General features: G+C 45.7%; 1 protein-coding gene across 1 annotated transcript in view; it reads left to right on the forward strand.

Annotated features, from left to right (window-relative positions):
* Positions 1-21381, forward strand: part of RASA3 (RAS p21 protein activator 3) — a 198084-nt gene that overhangs the window by 69123 nt on the left and 107580 nt on the right. The window contains exon 3 of the mRNA XM_067563637.1: positions 18025-18128. Within this exon, the coding sequence (XP_067419738.1) occupies positions 18025-18128 (104 nt within the window). The remainder of the gene's footprint in view (positions 1-18024; positions 18129-21381) is intronic.

The following is a 21381-nucleotide window of genomic DNA, read 5'->3' on the forward strand; positions in this document are numbered from 1 at the left end:
GGGCTGATCCCAGCATGGCAGCCGAGGGCCCTCACCTGATGGCCTTGGTGGTTTGCCACCAGATCATCTGCTTCATGGCAGGACCTGGACCTAGTCCCAAAGGGGCAGCAAGCTGGGGTTGGGGGCTTCAGAGCCTATTGCCTTCACCTCTGACTCATTTTCTTCCAACATCTAGCTCCCCTCTTTTTCACAAGGTAGCGGACTGAAACTCCTTCCAATAGCTGATCCCCCAGGTGTGTTGGGGGGAGGGATTCTGCCCCTGGATGGTATTTGCAGAAAATGATGCATTTTGAGAGTGAATTCTAAACAAATGGAGCAAGGCAACATTGAAAGAAGGGACTTCACTTCTGGGAGTCAAGCTCCAGGGTAACAGTCAGTGCAGGCTGGACTCTCTTTCTAACTCCGCCGTCCCCACTCGGCCTACCCTCCACACCGAGCCGGTATAGAGACAGCACTCACTCACTAGAGAATGAGGCCTGATGCACCCTGGCCCCCAGAAAGGGTGGGCTCCTGCCACGTAGGGGGGGACTTGTCCATTCTGTGCAGCTAGAGCCCTTCCCCTCAGAGATGGGAGCCTGGTCACTGGTGGTTTTACCCGCTGTCCTGCCGCTCTCCTCCCCCAAACCACACCACCCTATGGAGATACTTACTTTTTTTTAGCAGAAAAGCTGAAAATACTCTAGCGCTATCGACCAAGGTATTCTTCACACAGCGTCACTCAGAATTCTAGGCTATTTGGGCAAGCAACATTGTTGCAACTTCCTTGGTCCAGTCAGAGTGGTTCTCCAGTTCAGGTGCCCATGAAGAGAACTTTGAATTGTACAAGCAATACCATGTTCATAAGCTTCTTCACAGGGATCTTGAGTGGATTCTAGCAAGATCGCAGGCATTACCCTTCATACCCTAAGTCTGCTCCCATTTACAATCATAATATGTTTTTTCTGGGAGGGGTTTATTCAATATTTATATTACCATGTTGCCCAGAAGCCTGATTGGAATTGGAGCACCATTGTATATAAACTAAAACAAACTTATTCAAAGATATGGTCCATGTCCTGAGGAACTTGTAATCTTTATATTCCATGATTCTACAATGTTTCCTTAGCGCTAGGCCTCAACTGATATATTTTCTTGCTAGCCAGCATGGTGGAAAATTTCTCTCTCCATCACTGAGTCAGCCATTTAACTTCTCCCAAGAGAAGTTTCAAATTTGAAATTCTTCCCATCCTGGACTCAATTGTAGCTACAGTTCTTCTCTAAGGATAAACTTTTGATTTGTTGACCTTAAGATTGACTTTGCCTTTGCTTGCATCAGATGTTTCTGTTCACTTAAAGGGCAGTCTCAGCTGCAACAGGAAAATCAAGGCAGCTTCTCAAACCTTAGATAAAGGGAATATGACATTTCTAAATGTGTTTTCAAAGGTGCCTGTAAAGATAGAGCACTGTGAAAGAAAAGTTAAATTGTTGGCATGCTTCAGAGAGATGATCAAGCATCTTGGTTGAATGATCCTTTAGTTCTCCTTACTTCTTGACAGGAATTTTTCATTCCTTGGACAGAGTGATCAAAGACTAAATGTAAGAGAAAATAAACCACCTGGGCCTTTAGTCTACTGTCTCTAGACTTTGGCAGGGAGGGAAAGTGCAAGCCACATAATACTTTGGATTTTTTGTGAATGTATAATACATATTTACAAACAAAATATTTTGTTTTATGTTAATTAAGATTGCTGGCATCAATAAACTAAAGTGAGAGACACTGTGGTACTGACCTGTAAAACAGCCAGTGCTGATGCAACCTTAATGATGGTCTTGCCACTGAGAGACAATAATATTAAGGAGAAGTCTGTAGCAACTCCATAGTTAAAGAATATGTTGCACTTAACACAACAATAAAGTTCCTTTGTCTCACACTTTGCCAGACTCCAAATTTGATACAGTAGCTCTTCGCAAGAATTAATTTTCTATGTAAGGGCTTGTCCACACTGTTTGGAGCAGCAGTATATCAAAGCACACTGCGGAACTTCTCGTGTACAATAACAGTGTCCACACAGCCGCTCGCATGTGACAGGCTAATGCACGGTAGATGTAGACCCTGGCTTGCTGCATACTAACCAACCAGGTCGACAGGCCCTAATTTTTAATAAAATTATGTAATGTTTGCTGATAACGTCTTAAAATGCGTGCTTTAAAAAAATTGCTTTGTTTTCCTTGCATTTCTTCATATTCCTCTAGCTAAATAACCACAAACTCCAAACTTTTCTCTCACATTCTGATGTGTTGGACACATGCCACTTCTCAAATTTTAAATATATGGTTGTTCCACTTTCACTGGAGATATGCCAAGATTAGCTGATGTTCCAGTGCTGCCAGCTTGCCTCTGTGAAACACCAGCTATATCCAACACAAAGGCCATGGGGAAAAGAGGCTTTGAACTGAATGGCATAAGCAGTGCTTGCAAGCAGCTTCTCTCCTATATCCTTGCTCCACTGCAATTCCCACAAGAGCTTTGCTCCTCAGTGTACTCTTCCCTACTCACACTGCCTGGCCCCACCACGCCCTGTACTACTCAGTTACCTCATTTTGCTTTTAAACACTGATATGTATCAACATTTAAAGGCTTGATGTGGTAAGAGAACCGGGAGGAGTCGAGCTCTGTAGGAAGGGAAGCTTGGGGGGAAATCAGGCTGCCCATGAGAAATTATTGGGGCAGGGAGTTAGCAAGGCTTTGCGGGGGAGAGGTGTAATACAGCTGGACAAAGTGCCAGAAGGGGGAGCAGGGCTGTGGGAGGAGGCATGGTGGACATTGAGGCTCTGCGGGGTTTACGAATGAGAATATCAGTATTGAAAGCTATCCACGTGAGTAACTATCAGCATTGATGTAGATATTTTTAAGAACCTGGGAAATTCCTACAAATAAAGTAAATACATCTCTAACTTGAGTTCCACTTTGTCAAGGGAGTATAAATGGAAGCTGGATACCGCAGGAGGCAAGGATATTTCTATTTGGCCAGGGGGCAGGGGGGAAGAAATTTGATGGATGAGAGAGTCACAAGGTCACTAGAATGAATAAGAAAGAATTTTTGGTGTCTGGTAGGGATATCAGTCAGTGTATAGGGTTCTGAGCTGCCAGGGTGAGACTGTAAGGGTACATATATCCTCTCAGAATAAAAGCACAGGCTCAGGAAGTTTTAGGAAGAAAAATTAAGTGAGTGGATGACAGAATGGAACAAGCTTAAAGAAACACAATGCTGTTTGTCTTTTCTATTCAGTACCAGCTAAAAATTAATACACAGTTGTGTTTTTTGCTTTACAAATTGTTCAAGCATGGAAACTTGCACTTCTGAGAGATTCCTCTCTTTTCCAGCAGAAGCATTAATACAATGGGCCAGATCCTCACTTGTGTAAGTTGATATAGTTCCATTGACCTCCACTGAGCCAGACTAGTTTACACCGACTGAAGCGATATCTATAGCTAAAATCCTCCCACCCTCCACCCTGGATCTAGTGTAGTTAACACATTAATAATTTTCTGATTTTGTTGATGTTTATATGTGCTTGAATGCGTAATGCAGCACTACCTATCAGGTCCTTCGACATAATTACTTATGAGAAAAAGTGGCTTATGCACTGATGGATGGATATTAGAATAGGATCTGTACTTTCACATTGACTTAATAAATTGTGTGTGCCTCTTTTGGCTCCTTCTACAGGATCTCACCTTATCTATCCTCCCCTTATAGCTCTATTGTACTAGCTACCACAAACTGTATCAGAATTTGAGTTCATCCTCTTCCCTTGTTATCTGACTCGTGTAAGTATTTTGTATTTTGAAGAATCCTTTTTTCCCCTCTCCCTGCTCTCTTAAAGAAATGTTGCAGAGTGTGAATGCACATTTTACAAGCCAAATGCTGAATTATTCAGAAACAGGCAAGTACCCTTTTGTAGACTCATTCAGTCTATTTATTTTTCTTTCAACTCACACTGTGATGTGAACTCTGGTCTTCAGTTCATGCAGCACGATGAATCCAGTATTTCCAAATGCATTGGAATAGTCAGAGGATGCAGAGTTCTCTGTGGCATGTTAATGGTCCTCACTTCTGAGTACAAAGGCAGGGTTTTAAAAGAAGAAAAGGGGGAGGGAGGGAAGAAAAATCTCTATATAAAGAGGTTTGGTTTGGGCAGTTTCATTATTATTCATGTTGCAATTCTCTCCCTTCATCAACTGAACTATCAGTGCCAAATTGAGAACAAAACTGCTTTTGCAAATCCAAGTGTTGAGAAATAAGTGCTGGGTTTTGCAACATTATTTGAAACTGAAGAAGTGGTTTTAGTCTGCGTGATTCAGTTTGTAAACTCTTGTCCCTTTAATTAACATTGATTGTGATGATAATTTAATAGATATTGTCAAACACATTTTTTTTTTAAAGTTAAGGTTGAACATAGTTCTGTGGAGTCTAGCTAACACTCAAAAGTAATAACGAAATCCTGCATTTTTTTAAAAAATCCAAATCACTCCTAGGCTACGGCTACACTGACGGCGGCAAAGTTGCCACCATCAGATCGATTTATAGAATCATAGAGTTGGAAGGGACGTCAGGAGGTCATCTAATCCAATCCCCTGCTCAGAGCAGGACTAACCTCAGCTAAATAATCCCAGTGAGGGTTTTGTCAAGCCGCAGCTTAAAAACCTCTAAAGATGGAGATTCCACCACCTCCCTAGGTAACCCATTCCAGTGCTTCACCACCCTCCTAGTGAAAAACTTTTTCCTAGTGTCCAACCTAGACCTCCCCCCCTGCAACTTGAAAGCATTGCTCCTTGTTCTGTCATCTGCCACCACTGAGAACAGCCTAACCCCATCCTCCCTGGAACCCCCTTTCGGGTAGTTAAAGGCTGCTATCAAATCCCCCCTCATTCTTCTCTTCTGTAGACTGAACAAGCCTAGTTCCTTCAGCCTCTCCTCATTAGTCCTGTGCTCCAGCCCCCTAATAATTTTTGTTGCCCTCTGCTGGACTCTCTCTAACTTCTCCACATCCTTGTTGTAGTGGGGGTCCCAAAACTGGACACAATACTCCAAATGCGGCCTCACCAATGCCGAATAGAGGGGAATGATCACTTCCTGTGATCTGCTGGCAATGCTCCTCCTAATGCAGCCCAATATGCTATTAGCCTTCTTGGCAACCAGGGCACACTGCTGACTCACATCCAGCTTCTTATCCACTGTTACCCCCAGGTCCTTTTCTGCAGAAGTGCTGCCTAGCTCGTCGGTCCCCAGTCTGTAGCTGTGCATGGGATTCTTTCATCCTAGGTGCAGGACTCTGCACTTATCCTTGTTGAACCTCATCAGATTTCTTTTGGCCCAATCCTCCAGTTTGTTTAGGTCAGTCTGTATCCTATCCCTACCTTCCAGGGTATCTACCACTCCCCCCAGCTTAGTGTCATCTGCAAACTTGCTGAGAGTGCAATCTACCCCATCCTCCAGATCATTAATGAAGATGTTGAACAAAACCGGCCCCAGGATTTCTCTGGATCGACAGTGAAGACCCGCTCAGTCGATCCAGAAATTGACGTACTAAGACCACCTTCACAAGTGGCATAGCGCTGTGTCGATCGGAACTGGCACAGTGCAGTGAAGATGGCATGCAGAAGAGAAGCAGAAAAGTCAATGGGAGTTATGCAAGGTTTTTGCTTAGCTTGTGTAACTCCCGTCGACTGCTGCCGAATCGCGAAGGTAAGTGTAGACAGGGTCCTATATCATTTTTCACCACTTAAACTCACTCCACCTGATTCCCCACCCCCTTCTCTCTCTCTCTCTCTCTCTCTCTCTCTCTCACACACTCACAACACACACACACACACAGAGTGTCCAGCTCCTTAACATAGTTCCTCTAGAATTGCAAATATGCTGAGGCCAAAATAAAAAAATGACATGGCAGTAATCAGAAATAGGCCCTTGAATAGGACATGTGGGTGCGTGAAGTAGTATTTGGAAGAGGACAGGAAGGATCCTTTTACTATTTCCAGACATTCTCACATTTGGGCACTAACAGACATTTTGTGAGGAAAATAATATTCCTCCTCTGTTAAGTATACATTCTAAGGAAACTCGTGCTGCACTTTTTTTGCAAATGAAGTTTTTTTTATTTTTGACTTTGCTGTTGCTCATTGGAAGAAAGAGGTTTAAGTCCCCAGTTGAGGAAAGTGCTTAAGCACCTGCATAAGCATCTTGCTGAATCAGATTTGCATAACAGGTCTGCGGAAAAGGAGTCCTGCTGTTCTTTGATGAGGCCTGTTAGCTTTAGCAAGTCTATGGGAGGGAGGAAAAGGGAAGATAATGAAACCTGGGTGGAATATGGAATAGAAAATGGAGAAAGGGGAAAGCTTTTCTCAAGATTAAAAACTTTGAGATTGAAAAGCTACAATATGTTAAATACTTAGCTTTAATAAAGGGCAACAGCCTCTGCCGTTCCTTGTCTTTCTCCATGCCCTCCAATCTCCTGTCATTTCTCCCCTTTCACCACCTGCCCGTTTCTCCTGCCCACCTCAAACTACCTCCACCTCACCATCCCCCCAAACACACACTCCCATTCCAGGCCCAGGTCATGCATTTCAGATTCCTGTTCCACCACGTTTCTTGAACAGTTGAGATTGGCACATGAAACTTCAAGAAGGTCAGATTGGGGGTGGTAACAAGTTAGGTGTATTCAAAATGAATCTGCTGATGATATATTAGTTTCACCCTTAGTTATGGAATAGATACTGTCAACAGCTGGATGTGGCAATTGTGAGGCTAGGGATTCAAAAGCTCTGTAATTCTATGTATATAACACCAGTCTATCAAAATATCTGAGACACTTTACAGTAAAACCTAAAGCAGGTTAAATTAATAAAAATATAAAGGACTTTAAAATCAATATCCTGTGCCAAAGGATTTTTGAAACTTAAACATCTTCAAAGCTACTTTTAAAAAGGCTAATTTTATGGTGACTGCCCGTTAAAAAGAAGGGCATTCCATGGCTTCTGTCACTGCAAATCCTGTTCTCCTTTGAGTGATTGCTCACGTCCATTACAATATAGGTGAGTGCATACCAGTGTGCACAGTTCCTGGAACTTTTTTTCTCCTTAGCAGACCCCGTAGGGTCGGTTCTAGTGCCTCCTGGAGCCCAGCGCACATGCCACAGTATATGAGGAACTGCCAACGCTAGGGCCCCTCAGTCCCTTCTTTCTGCCTGTAATGGTTGCATGGAACTAGCCTTGCTCTTTGCAAGTGCTATTCCCCTTTGTTTGAACTCTTTGTTATTCGAGTTAGTTAGTTGTTAAGTAGTTGTTACGTTTAGTTAGATAAGAAATCCCTGAGGGACTTGGAGTGGCCGGCCCATGCCCCAGTTGCCTAGCTCAATCTCTTCCTCCCTCTCTCTCCCCCCCCCCCCCCCACGATCGGTGCCTTAAGCGCCTGGGGGAAGGGCACAGGAAAGACAACTGTAAGATATGCAGGGCTTTTAAACCATGGACTCAGAAGGACTGAGAGATCAGGTTACAAGCCCTGCTCATGGAGGCAGCACTCCGCCTGGCATCCGAGCGTCTCCTTGGTGCAGAGTGCTCTGCCAGTATCGGGCTCAACTCGGCACTGAGCAACACCCTCGGTGCTGAAGAAGAAGAAAGCGAGCGGAGCGCGGACACTCCCCTGTGCCGTCAGTACGGGCAGAGTTGAGTGCGGAGATGCACCAGCCACGGCCCATTGAGTTTTCTCCGGTGCCTGCATCTCCAAGCAGGGAGCCTCCCCTGACTCCTGGGAGTGGGAGAGTGCCCCTGCCAATGCCATCGACATCAGAGGCTTTCTGGCGGCAAGAGCCTTGTTGGCTTGCCTACGCCCCTTCCCTCCCTCCTCCGCCGAGGGAGATGGGGTCAGTGTCCCGGGGCAAACCCGCATGGGGTCCACCCGAAGGGCAGTGGAGATCCCCGGTACAGGGAGGAAGATCTTCTGTCGGACGGCCACTGGGGATAGAGCGAGACACTCCCCCAGCAGTCGCTCCAGGTTGGTGGTGTTGAGTCGGCCTGCTTCGACTTGGAATACAGTCTCCCTCTCAGTGCCGATGTTGGTACCCCGCATTAGAGGCAGTGCAGACCAAGAGGTGACACCGGTCGAGGTCCGCCAGGTGGCGCTCGGGCAGCTCCTGTCCCAGATCCCTGGCACCAGGGAGTTCGCCCACACGGAGGCGCCACAGAACCCGGTCACCGTCAGAGACCTCAGCATCGAGGGACTCATCCCACACGGAGGTGGTGCGGAACCCGGTCACCATTCGAGGACCCCGCACCACCACGACACAGAACCCGGTCGCCGGAGTCAGGCTTGGCACCGAGGAGTTCGGCGTGGCACCGGTCTCGATCACCAAGGGGTAAATGGCGCCGCAAGTCCTCGGTACCGAGAGCTTTTCAGAGCGCACCTCCGTCCATCAGCACCACTCGCGGCAACTGAGGCGGTCCTCGTCGTCCTCCACGTCGGAGGTGGCGAGAAGACGGTCCCCGGCATGGAACCCGGGGCCAAGGACAGCCACGCCACCACCGGTCTAGTGGCTCAGGGTCCCACAGGCGGGACAGTCGTTGGGACAGCCGATGCTCCCACAAGGTGTTACAGCAGGTGGCACAGTCAGCCCCGGTTTGACCCCAGATGGGGGCAGCCAGATGGAACCAGGGCCCCAATCCACCAGGTCAGTGGGGTGCGTGCAGTCCGTGCCCCCGGCACAGGAGAAGGCCCATTGACACCGCTCCTCAGACAAAGAGTTGGACCCCATGGAGGTCCCTATATGGGTGCATCCCTTCGGCAGGCAGGGGAGCACCCACAGGACATGCCTCGGCAGTCCTCTTCCCCCTCCCCAGACGAGGCAGTCTCCCGGGACCACATGGCGCCACTGGAGGGTTTCAGGGTGCACCAGGAGCTGCTCAAGAGGGTGGCTTCTAACTTGGGACCGGAGGTCAAGAAGTTAGTGGAGGCTGCTGATACCCTCTTCAATGTGCTGGTGGCAGCTGCCCCAGTGAGAGTAGCCCTACCAGCCATGATAGGCTGTTACAAAATTGTTACAGCCCTGTGGCAAACCCCTTCCTCCGTCACCCCTATGTTGAGGTTGCTGCGAAAAAGTATTATGCCCGGCCAAAGGGTTCGAGTATCTGTTCACTCACCCGGCCCTGGGAACCCTGGTGGTGGACGCAGCCAACCTGCAGGACAGGCAAGGTCAGCCTGGTTCCATTCCCAAGAACAAAGACAACAAAAAGTTGTGGATTTGTTTGAAAAAAAAAAAAAAAATTATTGCATGGCAGCCCTGCTGTTCAGGATTGCCGACCATCAGGCCCTCCGGAGGAGATATAATTTTAAATTGTGGGACTCCCTCAGGTGGTTTTCTGAGGGCCTGCCCCAGGAACAGGCCGCAGACTTCACCACCATCATGGGTGAAGGAATCACAGTGGCTAGGGCAGCGCTCCAGACGTCCAGTGATGCTGCTGACTCAGCGGGTAGGGCCATAGCCTCCGCCATTTTCACGAGGAGGTACTCGTGGCTGCAACCCTCAGGCCTGTCCCAGGAGGTGCAGCAATCAAGCCAGGACCTCCCCCTCGATGGGTCGGCCCTCTTCTCCAATAAGACCGATGTGAAGCGGCATAGTCAGAAGGACTCCAGGGCCGTGTTTCACTGTGGGCTGGTACACGCCCCAGGCTTCTAGGCAGCGGTCATGGCCCCAGGCGCAGCAGCAACCAAGGCCTCCATCTAGGCCCTTTCAACCCTACAGAAATAGGGGGTTTAGAAAACGGAATCAGCCCCCCAGCTTGTCCTCAGCCCCCTAGCATGGGGGGCCAGGCAATCGTAGGAGATAGTTTTGATGATGCGCCCAAGGGTGGTACCCTACTGCTCTCCTGGACCCGCTCCGCCCCGTCCTGAACAGGTTAAGGCCCTTCTATCCCGAATGGGCAAAGATTACATTGGACCGTTGGGTCCTCAGGATAGGCTCTGGGGGCTATGCTATACAGTTTATCCTTTTCCCCCCCCCACCCCACCCCCACCCCACACCCGCACACACACACACACACACGAGCAACTCCTCTTGCAGGAAGTGGACACCCTCCTCAACATAGGAGCGGTGGTTATGGTTCACCAAACCAAAGCGGGGTCTAAGACCTATACTAGACCTGAGTCATCTAAACAAATATGTCAGATGACTCGGGTTTCGCATGGTTTCCCTAGCCCCATAATCCCTTCCCGGGATCCAGGAGACTGGTATGCAGCCCTCAACCTCAAGGATGCATATTTTCATGGGTCCATCCTCCCCAGCCACAGGAGCTTCTCCTGCTTCACAGTGGCTAGCTCCCACTACCAATTTACAGCCCTGCCCTTTGGCCTATCTTTCACCACATGCAATGACGGTAGTGGTGGCTCAGCAGAGGCAAGAAGGTGTGCAAATCTTCCCTTACCTGGACTATTGGCTGATCAGGGGCAGGTCCAGGTTCCAAGTACAGGAGAGTGTGCCCCTCACTTGCTCCACAAGCAGCAGGCTGGGACTGTTCATAAATAAGCAGAAGTCCACACTAACCCCTGTGCAACGCACAGAATTGATTGGGGGCACCCTGGACGCTTCCCAGATCACAGCCTTCCTGCCTCAGCCACATTTTGAGGCAATGGTCTCTATCATCTCCCAGCTACAACGATGCCTCACGACAACAGCCAGGCACCGCCTAGAGCTGTTAGGCCACATGGTGGCCTGCATCTAGTGGTTGGCCTCGGTGTATGTGCCGAGCTGATACCCACTGAATTGGGTGGTCACAGTTCCCCCACCCGTCCTAGCCTCCCGAGACTGGCGGAGATCTCCCAGGGCAGTGTTGAAAGGCGTCCCATTCAGGGAACTGGTCCCGTCAGTCACCCTAATCTCAGACACCTCGGATGTGGGATGGGGAGCCCACATCAGCCAACCTGACCACACAAGGACTCTGGCCGGGGGAGGACAGGCGCCTGCACATCAACATGAAGGAGCTGAGGGCTATTCGCCTAGCGTGCAGGGTGTTCCTCCAATTCCTGACAGGCAGGGTGGTGCAAGTGCAGACGGACAACACTGCAGCTATATTTATATAAACAGGCAGGGAGGGGCACGCCCCTCGGTTCTCTCCGAGGAAGCTACCCGTTTGTGTGACTTTGTCATGAGGGACAACTTCCACTTGACTGCCTCTCATCTCCCGGGAGTGAGGAACAATGAGGCAAATTGCCTCAGCAGGTCGTTTCTACCCCACAGCAACTGGTTGTGGCACCCAGAGGTAGTGACTACGATCCTCCAAAAGTGGGGTGTTCCCCAATGGGAGCTATTCGCATCGGCCTGGAACATGAAGTGCCCGAGGTTCTGCTCACTCCGTGGTCGCAAGACTGTGTCGATTTCCGACGCGTTCCTCGCCGACTGAGTGGGCACCCTCATGTAGGCATTGCTGCCCATTCCGCTCCTGCCCAAGGTCCTACTGGAAATGAAGAGGAATAGGGCGGACGTCTCACTCATTGCTCCAGCCTGGCCAAGACAGCACTGGTTCAGCATGCTGCTGGACCTCTCAATCGCCCTGCCCATGGAGCTGCCTAGGCAGCACGACCTTCTCCCCCAGGACCACGGTCACCTGTTGCACCCGGACCTGGACTCCCTGCACCTCATGGCCCGGAGGCCCTGTGGCTGATGGAGGGAGAGAGAGCCTGCTCGGTGTAGGTCCAGCAACTCCTGCTGGGCAGTAGGAAACCTTCTACACAGGTCGTATATTGGCCTAAGTGGGGACAGTTTACCTCTCGGGCGGAGTCCCTGGGCATTCCGCCCATCCTCCCTCCTCTGCAGGTAATCCTGGAGTCCCTGCTCCAGTTCAGGCTCCAGGGTCTGGCGCTGACCTTGTTGAAGGTTCACTTGGTGGTCATTTTGGCCTTCCATCACCGCTAGAGGGGAAATCCCTGTTCTCCCATCCCATGTTGGTCAGGTTCCTAAAGGGGATGGAAAGGCTTTATCTGCAGGTCCGTGACCCAGTACCTTCCTGGGATCTCAGTCTGGTCCTCTCGAGACTCATGGAGCCCCCTTTGAACACATGGCTTCATGCCCCCTGCTCATGCTTTCATGGAAGGTAGCCTTCCTAGTGGTCATTACCTCAGCTGGGATGACTCCGAAATTAGGGCTGTGTCCTCGGAGCCCCCTTATACAGTATTTTATAAGGATAAGGTGCAGTTGAGGCCGCATCCAGCCTTCCTGCCCAAGGTGATTTCCCACTTTCATTGTAACCAAGATATTTTTCTCCCCGTGTTTTTCCCAAACCACATGGTTTGGAGGAGGAGAGGAGATGGCATTGGCTGGACGTGAGACGAGCCCTGGCCTTCTACATAGAGTGTACAAAGCCGCTCCAGAAATCGATGCAGCTCTTCATCGCAGTGGCAGACCAGATGAAAGGATCACCTGTCTCCGCCCAGCGCATCTCCGCATGGATGACATCCTGCATCAAGTGCTGCTATGAGCAGATGAATGTGCTGCTTCTGTGTGTCTCAACAGCGCACTCAACCAGAGCTCAGGCCTCCTCTGTGGCCTTCCTGGAGAGAGTGCCCCTGCAGGACATCGGCAAAGCCGCCACCTGGTGGTCGGCACACACCTTCACGTCCCACTACGCCATTGTTCAGCAGGTGAGAGAGGACGCGGGTTTCAGCATAGCCATGCCGAGGGCAGCTCACCGTTAACTCCTACCCACCTCCAAGGTATTGCTTTTTAGTCACCTATGTTGGAATGGACATGAGCAATCACTCAAAGGAGAAAACATGGTTACTTACTAGTAACTGTTGTTCTTCGAGATGTGTTGCTCATGTCCATTCCACACCCACCCTCCGTCCCCGCTGTCGGAGTTGGCAGAAAGAAGGGACTGAGGGGCTGTAGGGTCGGCAGTGCCTCATATACCGCAGCATGTGCGTGGGGCTCCAGGGGGCACTAGAGCCGACCCTGTGGGGTCTGCTAAGGGAAAAAAGTTCCAGGAACTGTGCACGCTGGCATGCACTCACCTATATTGGAATGGATATGAGCAACACATCTTGAAGAACCATTACTGGTAAGTAACCATGTTTTTCCAACAGTCCCATCCCTTTATCTGTCATTGCAAGAATTAAAAGAATCAGAAACTATTTTGATACTTTAAACATTTCTTTAGGAAATATTGATGCTTGTTCTGATGTTCATTAACTATATCACTCCTCCCCTTTTCTTTGCCGAATTAAATCTTCTAATGAAGGAGTACAATTAGCCTACAAGGGAATTTTTTTTAAATTGAAATTTCAAGTTGAACACATTAAATACTGAAAGATCTCTGAATCTTCAGCTGGGCTAATTTTGGTATTTGTTCTTGAAGTCTTTGACAGTCTCCTTTGGGCTATGTCAGTGGTTCTCAACCTTTCCAGACTACTGTACCCCTTTCAGGAGTCTGATTTGTCTTGCATTCCCCAAGTTTCAGCTCACTTAAAAACTACTTGCTTAAAAAATCAGATGTAAAAATACAAAAGTGTCACAGCACACCATTACTGAAAAATTGCTTACTTTCTCATTTTTACCATATTATTATAAAATATATCAATTGGAATATAAATTATTGTACATACATTTCAGTATATAGAGCAGTATAAACAAGTCGTGTGTATACAATTTTAGTTTGTACTGACTTCGGCAGTGCATTTTACGTAGCTTGTTATAAAACTAAGCAAATATCTAAATGAGTACCCCTTGGAAGAGCTCTGCATACCCCAGGGGCACACATACCCCTGGTTGAGGACCACTGGGCTATGTGACTTGATGCTGCTGACTTTTATTAATTTCTATGTCAAATAAAAGCATTAATGAAGCAAACAGGGTGGGTTGCCTTTTTGTTTTGGGGAGGCAATTTTTTTTTTTTTAAAGAAGTTTCTGGAGCCTTCAGGCTGATGCTCAAGACAATTTGGCTTGGGAAATAAATCATGGGGTTTGACTGCTGTGACCTCTTGCTCCTCAGGTCCAGGCTTGAGACAAAGTGGGTACTGTTTGAAGAGATATGTTAAGGATAAGCTTGCAATTTAAGTGGAAGTTCACAGCGGTTGTGTAGTTTCTTTTGATTCCTTCAGAAAGAAGATATTGTTTTTGCAAATCAACCCTATCACTCAAGAGGAAGGGGGAAAATCCGATTAGATTTAACGTGCATTTTCTTTCAGTTAAAGTTTTGCTGCTTAATTATCAGTTGGGAAGTAAGTGCAGTGTGCTTACTTTTATGAATTAAAAGTGCAGTAAAGACACTACTTGAATAAGCTGGAGTAGGATATTGTAACACGCTGTCTGCAAAAGCCACATCCAGGAAAGCACTGAACAAAGATTTCTAAAATGTAAAATAAGGACCCTCTTCTGCGAACACTAGTGAGAATAATGTTAGCTGGTGCACAAATTATTTTAATGGGGCTACTCATGCAAGTAAGCCTTGTATCCAGTAGTGGATGCAGGATCCGGTTATAATACAGCTTTTCCTTTGCATTTCCTTTGCATTTATCCCTTTTGTTATGCTCTTTTCCAATATCATGTATTCTAACGGGCTTTCAGAGACTTCTTGTTCTCTGGTCCACTCCAGAAATGTTCCGTGCACTTCCCTGTGTTGTTTCCTCTGTTGTCTTTTCTACTCTTGAATACTTCAAATGATGGTAGTTTGACTGCTCCATTTGGAGGTCTGTTTTGGGGGCTAATTACTGTCCCTGAATACATTTTTACTAGTATCAAATGTTAATCTGAGTTTAAGGACTGTGAAGTAAATATGGAAAAAGACTATACTGGGCATATTTGTATCTCTCAGACTTTCAGGTGGCACAGTAATCTGGGAATCTTAATGGAGAAATGGATATATAACTAACAGTTTACTAAGCATCATCTCATAAGTGTCTTTTTTGTCATGTAGCCCATTGTGTATCATTATTAGATAAGGAGGAAAGGACAGATTTATGGATAGGTGCACTGCAGGTCTAGAAAAAGAAAACACTCTCTACAGAGAAATTTGATACTTTAATGCTTAGGCACTGATCATGCCAACTCTGTCAGACATGCTTAACTGTGCACATGAGTAGTCCCACTGAAGTCAACTACATAAGTGTTTGTGGGTTTGGGGCCTTATGATCCCTCCTTGGGAACCATTCTCCTAGGATAGCTGTTCATAATGCTCAGTTTGGTAGAACAGTTCTTGCTAGTGCAAAATTTCAGGCTGTGTATCTGTAAAAACAACATCACACTCCTGAAGATCAAATAAGGTTCCTTCACAGAGGGGAAACAGGCAAAGGTGACAAGAGGCATGTTGTCATAGCTAGCAAGGAAAAGTGCCAATGCAGCAAGTACACATTGTAAACTTTGTCGGAAGGTACCAGATCTGTGAGTAAAGTAAATATTTAACAGCTATAAAGTGGTTTAAACTAAGACATTTCCAAGGAAATATTGTCTAAGAATACCAAGAATTGTGTATGCAACACCTATTGCAAAGCCTCAAGGAAGTTTAGAAGCTGTGTATGCAAATACGATTCTCAAATATTCAGGGCCTGAGACAAAATTAGAGGTAGCAGATGCTGGAATCCAGAGGAGACTGGGCAGGAGGGGGACCAGATGATGTACTATAATTGTTTTCCAAAATCTTCCTTTGGGAACAAGGCTTAATGATAGTATGGCTCTACTAATCTGAGCTGTGGGCTTCATTTGTTCATCCTGGACATATTTCTCAACATTGCAGCAAATATTATTGTACATGGATTATTTTAAAAGTTGTTTTTTCTCAGTTCTGAATAATAATGCGTGACTTTAAGAATTACTAAATATATCGTCATGTTCTCTCTAAAATGACATTTAGTACCATGTTTTGCTAACTTGCAATATCTATACATTTTGAATATAATGAATGAGACTTGCTGGCTAGCTCCAAACCTCTATTAAGAGAGAGTAGAAATCCATTAAGAATTTATTTCATTCTAGGCAGCAGTGTGAACAAAAGAGGTGTGCAATGACTTAAAATGCTTATGCTGTGTATAATAGGAGCAATGTATATCTGTTGCGGTTTCCTGACAGAGTCAAGGGAACGACATATGCAGATAAAATGCAAGAAAAATGGAAAGTTAATGTTAGGAACTATTAATAACGCAGATGGGTATTTAATCTTTTAACAGAACACTGTTGAAGGGTTTTTTTATACTGTAGTTTTAATGAATCTGTCTCCCAGCCTTGTGCTTAGCCAGGACAATAGGGAGGTCTGTTTAAACAGAAAAACTATTGGCTTTCAGCCTATTAATTAGAATTAGTGATTTATTTTTAAGTCTACATCTGCAGTGCTTGCTGCATCTGTCCGTATGACTCATGCTTCAGTAGATCTGAATGGGCGGATGGAGTTTTAAGTGAGTTGGTGAAAAATCTCTGGTAGTACGGTACAGTAGACCTGTCTCTGCACAAATAATGTTGATAGATGCTTGTAGTTCTTATACACAATTCCTTAACCATATAATTGGATAGAAAAAAACTAAAAGGGTTTCTGTTAAGTCTGAAATGTTTCTCTGTTTAAACAAGTAGGATTCAATGAAAGCCACATAAGTCTCTAAACAGATTTTCATGTTAAAATTATATTTTTACCCATTGTTGAATCTGGTCTAACAGTAGGAAAAACACTTGTTTTTCTGTTAATCTAACTAGGTCGTACTTCTGTATGTCATGATCAGGTCGAAATGGATATTCAGTATTAACAGATAGTAAACATCACAAACTCCTCAATGGCTTAGTTACCAATAATTGTCTTAATCAGTTGAGATTTTCCTTTGGAGAAAGTGGAGGAATTGGATGTGAGGTTTTTATTTTAAATTAATTAATTCAAAGAGTTGGTTTAATGTGTGTTGGACAATACATAGTCCATAACTTCATCACTGTTACTTTTGCTCAACTTTCTGTCTGCTTCTTGTCTTACACTTAGACTTGGTCTGCACTACAGCGTTAGATCGACATAAAGCAGCTAATTGTCAGTGTACACACTACAGCCTTGCTCCCACTGATGTAAGTGCCCTACTACACTGACATTATAACTCCACCTCCACGAGAGGCAGTGTAGTTAGGGTGACAGTAACTTACATCAGCTGTTGGCTGTCATTCTTGTCAATTTCATGGTTCCATGCTAGAGCCCTGACATTGACAAGAAAGTTGGTGGGTGGGGAGCTCTAGCTAGAGCCCAGCTACCCCTGGGATCCCTGCTCCCAGCTAGACTGGCCTCCAGAATCCTGGCTGTCCACTCCCAGCTGGGCTGTTGCCTGGGCTCCCCGCTTCCCATAGGGAGCCTGGCTGTACTGAGACTTCCAGCACCCCACTCACTGCAGGGAGCCCGGGTTCTGCCCCGAGGCTTCTTGCTCCCCGCCAGGATTCCCCCGATTTTGGCTTCCCGCTCCTTGCTGGGAGCATGTCTGCCCCCTTGCTCTTGGCTCCCTGCTGGGCAACTACTATGCCTCCGGCAGGGAGCTAGGAGCATCAGAGCAGCACCCAGGCTCTCTGCAGGAAGCTGTGGTGGAGCTGAGAACCTAGGCTCTCAGCCCCTCAGACTGCCCCCTTTAAGTCGGTGGAAGTACTCCTTTTGAGGACTCACATCACGGACAAAAGAAGGCCTTATGAACCTGAACCCCACTGCAGCTGTAAGTCGACCTAACATAGATCTTCGTGGCAGGGACCATCTTGTCGTGTGTGTTTACAGTGCCTACTGCAATGGGGTACCATGCTGATCCTTGATTAGGGCCATTAGGGGCTATTTCAGTACAAATAATAAATAACTTCCTTGTCATGCACTAGAAAGTTTTGTTTCATTGGCATTTAATATATAATGGAATACATCAAAGTGGTATAGTGCCTGAAGATGTAGCTTAGTGTACACACACAATTGTAGCCTAACAAAAGCAAGTGTAGTCAATATTCAGGGTATGAGGTATAAACAAACTTGCTACTTCGAGATACCAATGATAACTCTTTTTATTTCCTCAGCCCCTTCTATGGAGAAGACTTTTACTGTGAAATTCCTCGGAGTTTTCGTCATCTGTCATTTTACATTTTTGATAGAGATGTTTTCCGAAGGGATTCCATCATAGGTATGTGTTTATAAAATGCCTGTTTTCATTATAGTTCTAATCCTTCAGGATTTCCCACGTTCATCAAACTATAAGCAACTCTATGAATTCAGGTCTTAGAATGGGCAGGAATGATAGTGATTGCAATCACCTTTTTATTTCTGTGGTATGTTTTTTGTTTTCAAATGCATTAGCATCTCCAATATTACATGCTATATAGGCATCTAGAAAATAAAAATAAAGTTGATGGGGAATGCAGAAATATACAGTAAGTATTACAGCATCATGTTAATGTCAGCAACATCACTTATAATCACATGATTTTATGTAGGATCTTGTGATGGGCTGTACCTGGCCTTTTGTGGGAGGCCTGCTGGGAGGCCCTGGGGTCTTACATCACCCCGCCCCAGGAAGGAGCAGAGATGAGTCCTCCCAACTTGCCTACAGAGGCCTTGTAGAAGTAGCTAGTCAGAGCCCAGCAGGCTCAGATAAAAGGAGCAGCAGGGGTTTCGCTGATCAGTTCCTGGGAGGGAGCAGAGGGGCAAGACAGGGTGCTCTTCTCTGGCCAGAGTTGCTCAACTGGCGGCCTTTACTAGGCCTAGGAACAGGAGGACCTGAGAAGTTTAACCCTAAGATAATAGTTGAAGGTAAAGGGACCAGGTGGGAATGCAGCAGTAACTAGTTAAAGGAAGCAGTACATGGCTGCTGTATGCAGGATCCCTGGGTTGGAACCCAGAGTCGTGGGTGAGCCATTAGCAAAGTGGGCGAGGTCCCACAAGGGGACAATTGTCTTTTAGAAGCCCGAGTGAAGGGTGAGATTTAAAGGACCCCTCAATGGAGTTGAAAATCCCGATGAGGGCAAATAGTTTGTTGGCCTTTCCCTCCCCCAAAAGGGATTTATCCCTTTTGATTGTGTGACTTGACTGGAAGACTGAGCCACTGAAGACCCACCTAGTGAGTTCAGCAACCTAGAGGAGGTGCAGGAGGAGGAAAAAGATTTGAGTACCACACCCAGACTCTAGAAGTCACTCAAGAGGTGAGTGTCCCCATCACAGATCTTTAATCTCAAAAAATCCCAAAGCACTTTAAAAACTCCTGCCTGTAGCATCACTAAAGCGCTACCACCTTTAGGGCAGGGGGCAATAGCTAATGGGTCACATAGTACAAGAGTGGTAGGGGAAGGAGAAATTTCACCCAGCACATCAGGGCAAACCCTTACTTGTGCAAAGTCCCATGAGATTTTTTCTATGTCCGCACAAAGTAGACAAGACCTTCTCTTGCAAGATCATATTTAAAAGCCCCATATGTAGTAAACTGCATAGCACTCAATTTATCTGCTTCAGGGCTTGTCTATTCGGCCACTTAGTGCAAAGCAAATTAGTGCATGGCAGAATGCCCCCAGTGGCTGCGTGGACCCTGCTGCCATACACTAACAGTTCTGTAGTATTCTTTGATCTCCTGTTTCAAACAACTGGAGGTCACAGTGCACTATAGAACTGTTACTGTGCAACAACAAGGTCCACATGGCAAATGAGTGCTTGGGAGGTTAGTGTGCTATAGAATTACAGCCTGGCTTGCTGAGTGCTCACTGACCGTGTAGACAAGCATTTAGAAAGATAAGGAGCTTCCTCAAGCCTACTTGTTGTGGGGTGGGGGGGATTTTAAACCCTTTAAATCAGGCACATAAACGTCAAACTGTATTTATTTTAGGACAGTGGTTTTGCAAACTTTTTCATTTGCAGACCCCTAAAACATTTCGAATGGGGATGCAGATCCCTGTGGAAATCTTAGACATAGTCTGCAGACTCCCAAGGGCCTGTGGACCCCAGGTTGGAAAACCACTGTTTTAGAAGCACTTACATTTTCATTATCCTTGCAAAGTTATTTTTTGTTTAAGTTTTAGATGGTTCATTTTAGCTGTCTAGATTCTTTTCTCAACTGTTTGACAAAATCATACATTATCTTTCTTGTAAACAACAATGTTCTGGCTTAGTAAATCTGTAGTTCTCAATGAGGAATGGGAGGGAGAAGAGCAGTGTGGAGAAATAGTTACAAAAAAGTGAGAATATGCTGAACAAAGGCAGTATGCCATCATGCTTAAGGCATATTTAGTGAATCTATCTAGCTATCAACACACATCTTCAAAGTATAGTTATTTCAGCATGCAATCACTGAATTATTTTATAAAAAGGAAAAAGACCTCAAAACTCCATAGTTATGATTTGGTATTTTACACTGACTGCATTGATTTAAATCAAAGCAATTTAAATCACTGCTTTTAATCATGATTTAAATCAGCAAGCAGGAAACCCAGGATTGAAATAATTACTTTTTAACCTTATTTGCCCTTGTACTTCTTTTCCTAAATAAAAGGTTGATTCTCATTGGTTAGTAACTATTAAAACATGTTGATTTGCAACTAAATATAGGCTTTACACTAAATTTGGTACTTTTTACTTGGAGGACAACGTATATCTATACATATTTATTTAAGCGCTTACATAGTTTAACATATATTTATTGAGATTCTTAATCTTTACATTTTTAATTATGTTAGAAAATGGTGAATGATGCATTTCTTATTTACTCATGACTTATGTCAAGCACTCTTTGGATAGAAATGGAATTAAAATACACAAAACAGCTTTTTTATTAGTTAAATAAAACTAGCTTAAATAGGCGGGGTACATAAGAGAAATAGCTTATCAAAACGTGTTTTGCATTTAAAACTCCCTCAAGTAGCACAGCACTGCGTCGTCAGCGCAGTGCAGTTAAGATGGTGTGCAGAAGGGAAGCACAGCGGTCAACGGGAGTTACGCAAGCTACTCTGCATAGTTTGCGTAACTCCCATCGACTGCCGCCAAATCTCCAGGTAAGTGTAGACCAGGGCTGAAATATAGTTCAAATATTGCTTACAGAACTTGTGAACTTGACTGTCTGTTTCCTGTCTGATAGAATATATTTAAGACATCTATTTGATGTGGGGTTTTGGAGAGGGCTGAAGTACTGCATACCAGAACATTGAAAGGGTGGGGGTTTTTAGGTGGTATGCTGGCAGAGTTCCTTCTGAACAATTATTTAATACTTGTGGGGGCTTTCATTTATTGTGATGTTAATTGTCAGGCTGCCTAGAGCTTTGAATTGGTGTCTTTTATTCAAATTTGAAATATATATATTCAAAATCTACCTTAACCAGTTGTGACAGTGAATTCTCCAGCATCCAAGGTAGAAGTGTAACTTACACATTGTGTAGCAGCTATGAAGTCTTGAGCTA

This window comes from Emydura macquarii, unplaced genomic scaffold (assembly GCF_026122565.2).
Source record: "Emydura macquarii macquarii isolate MOO-44397 ecotype Brisbane River unplaced genomic scaffold, CSIRO-AGI_Emac_v2 contig_2531, whole genome shotgun sequence".
In the NCBI taxonomy this organism is placed as follows: domain Eukaryota; kingdom Metazoa; phylum Chordata; order Testudines; family Chelidae; genus Emydura; species Emydura macquarii.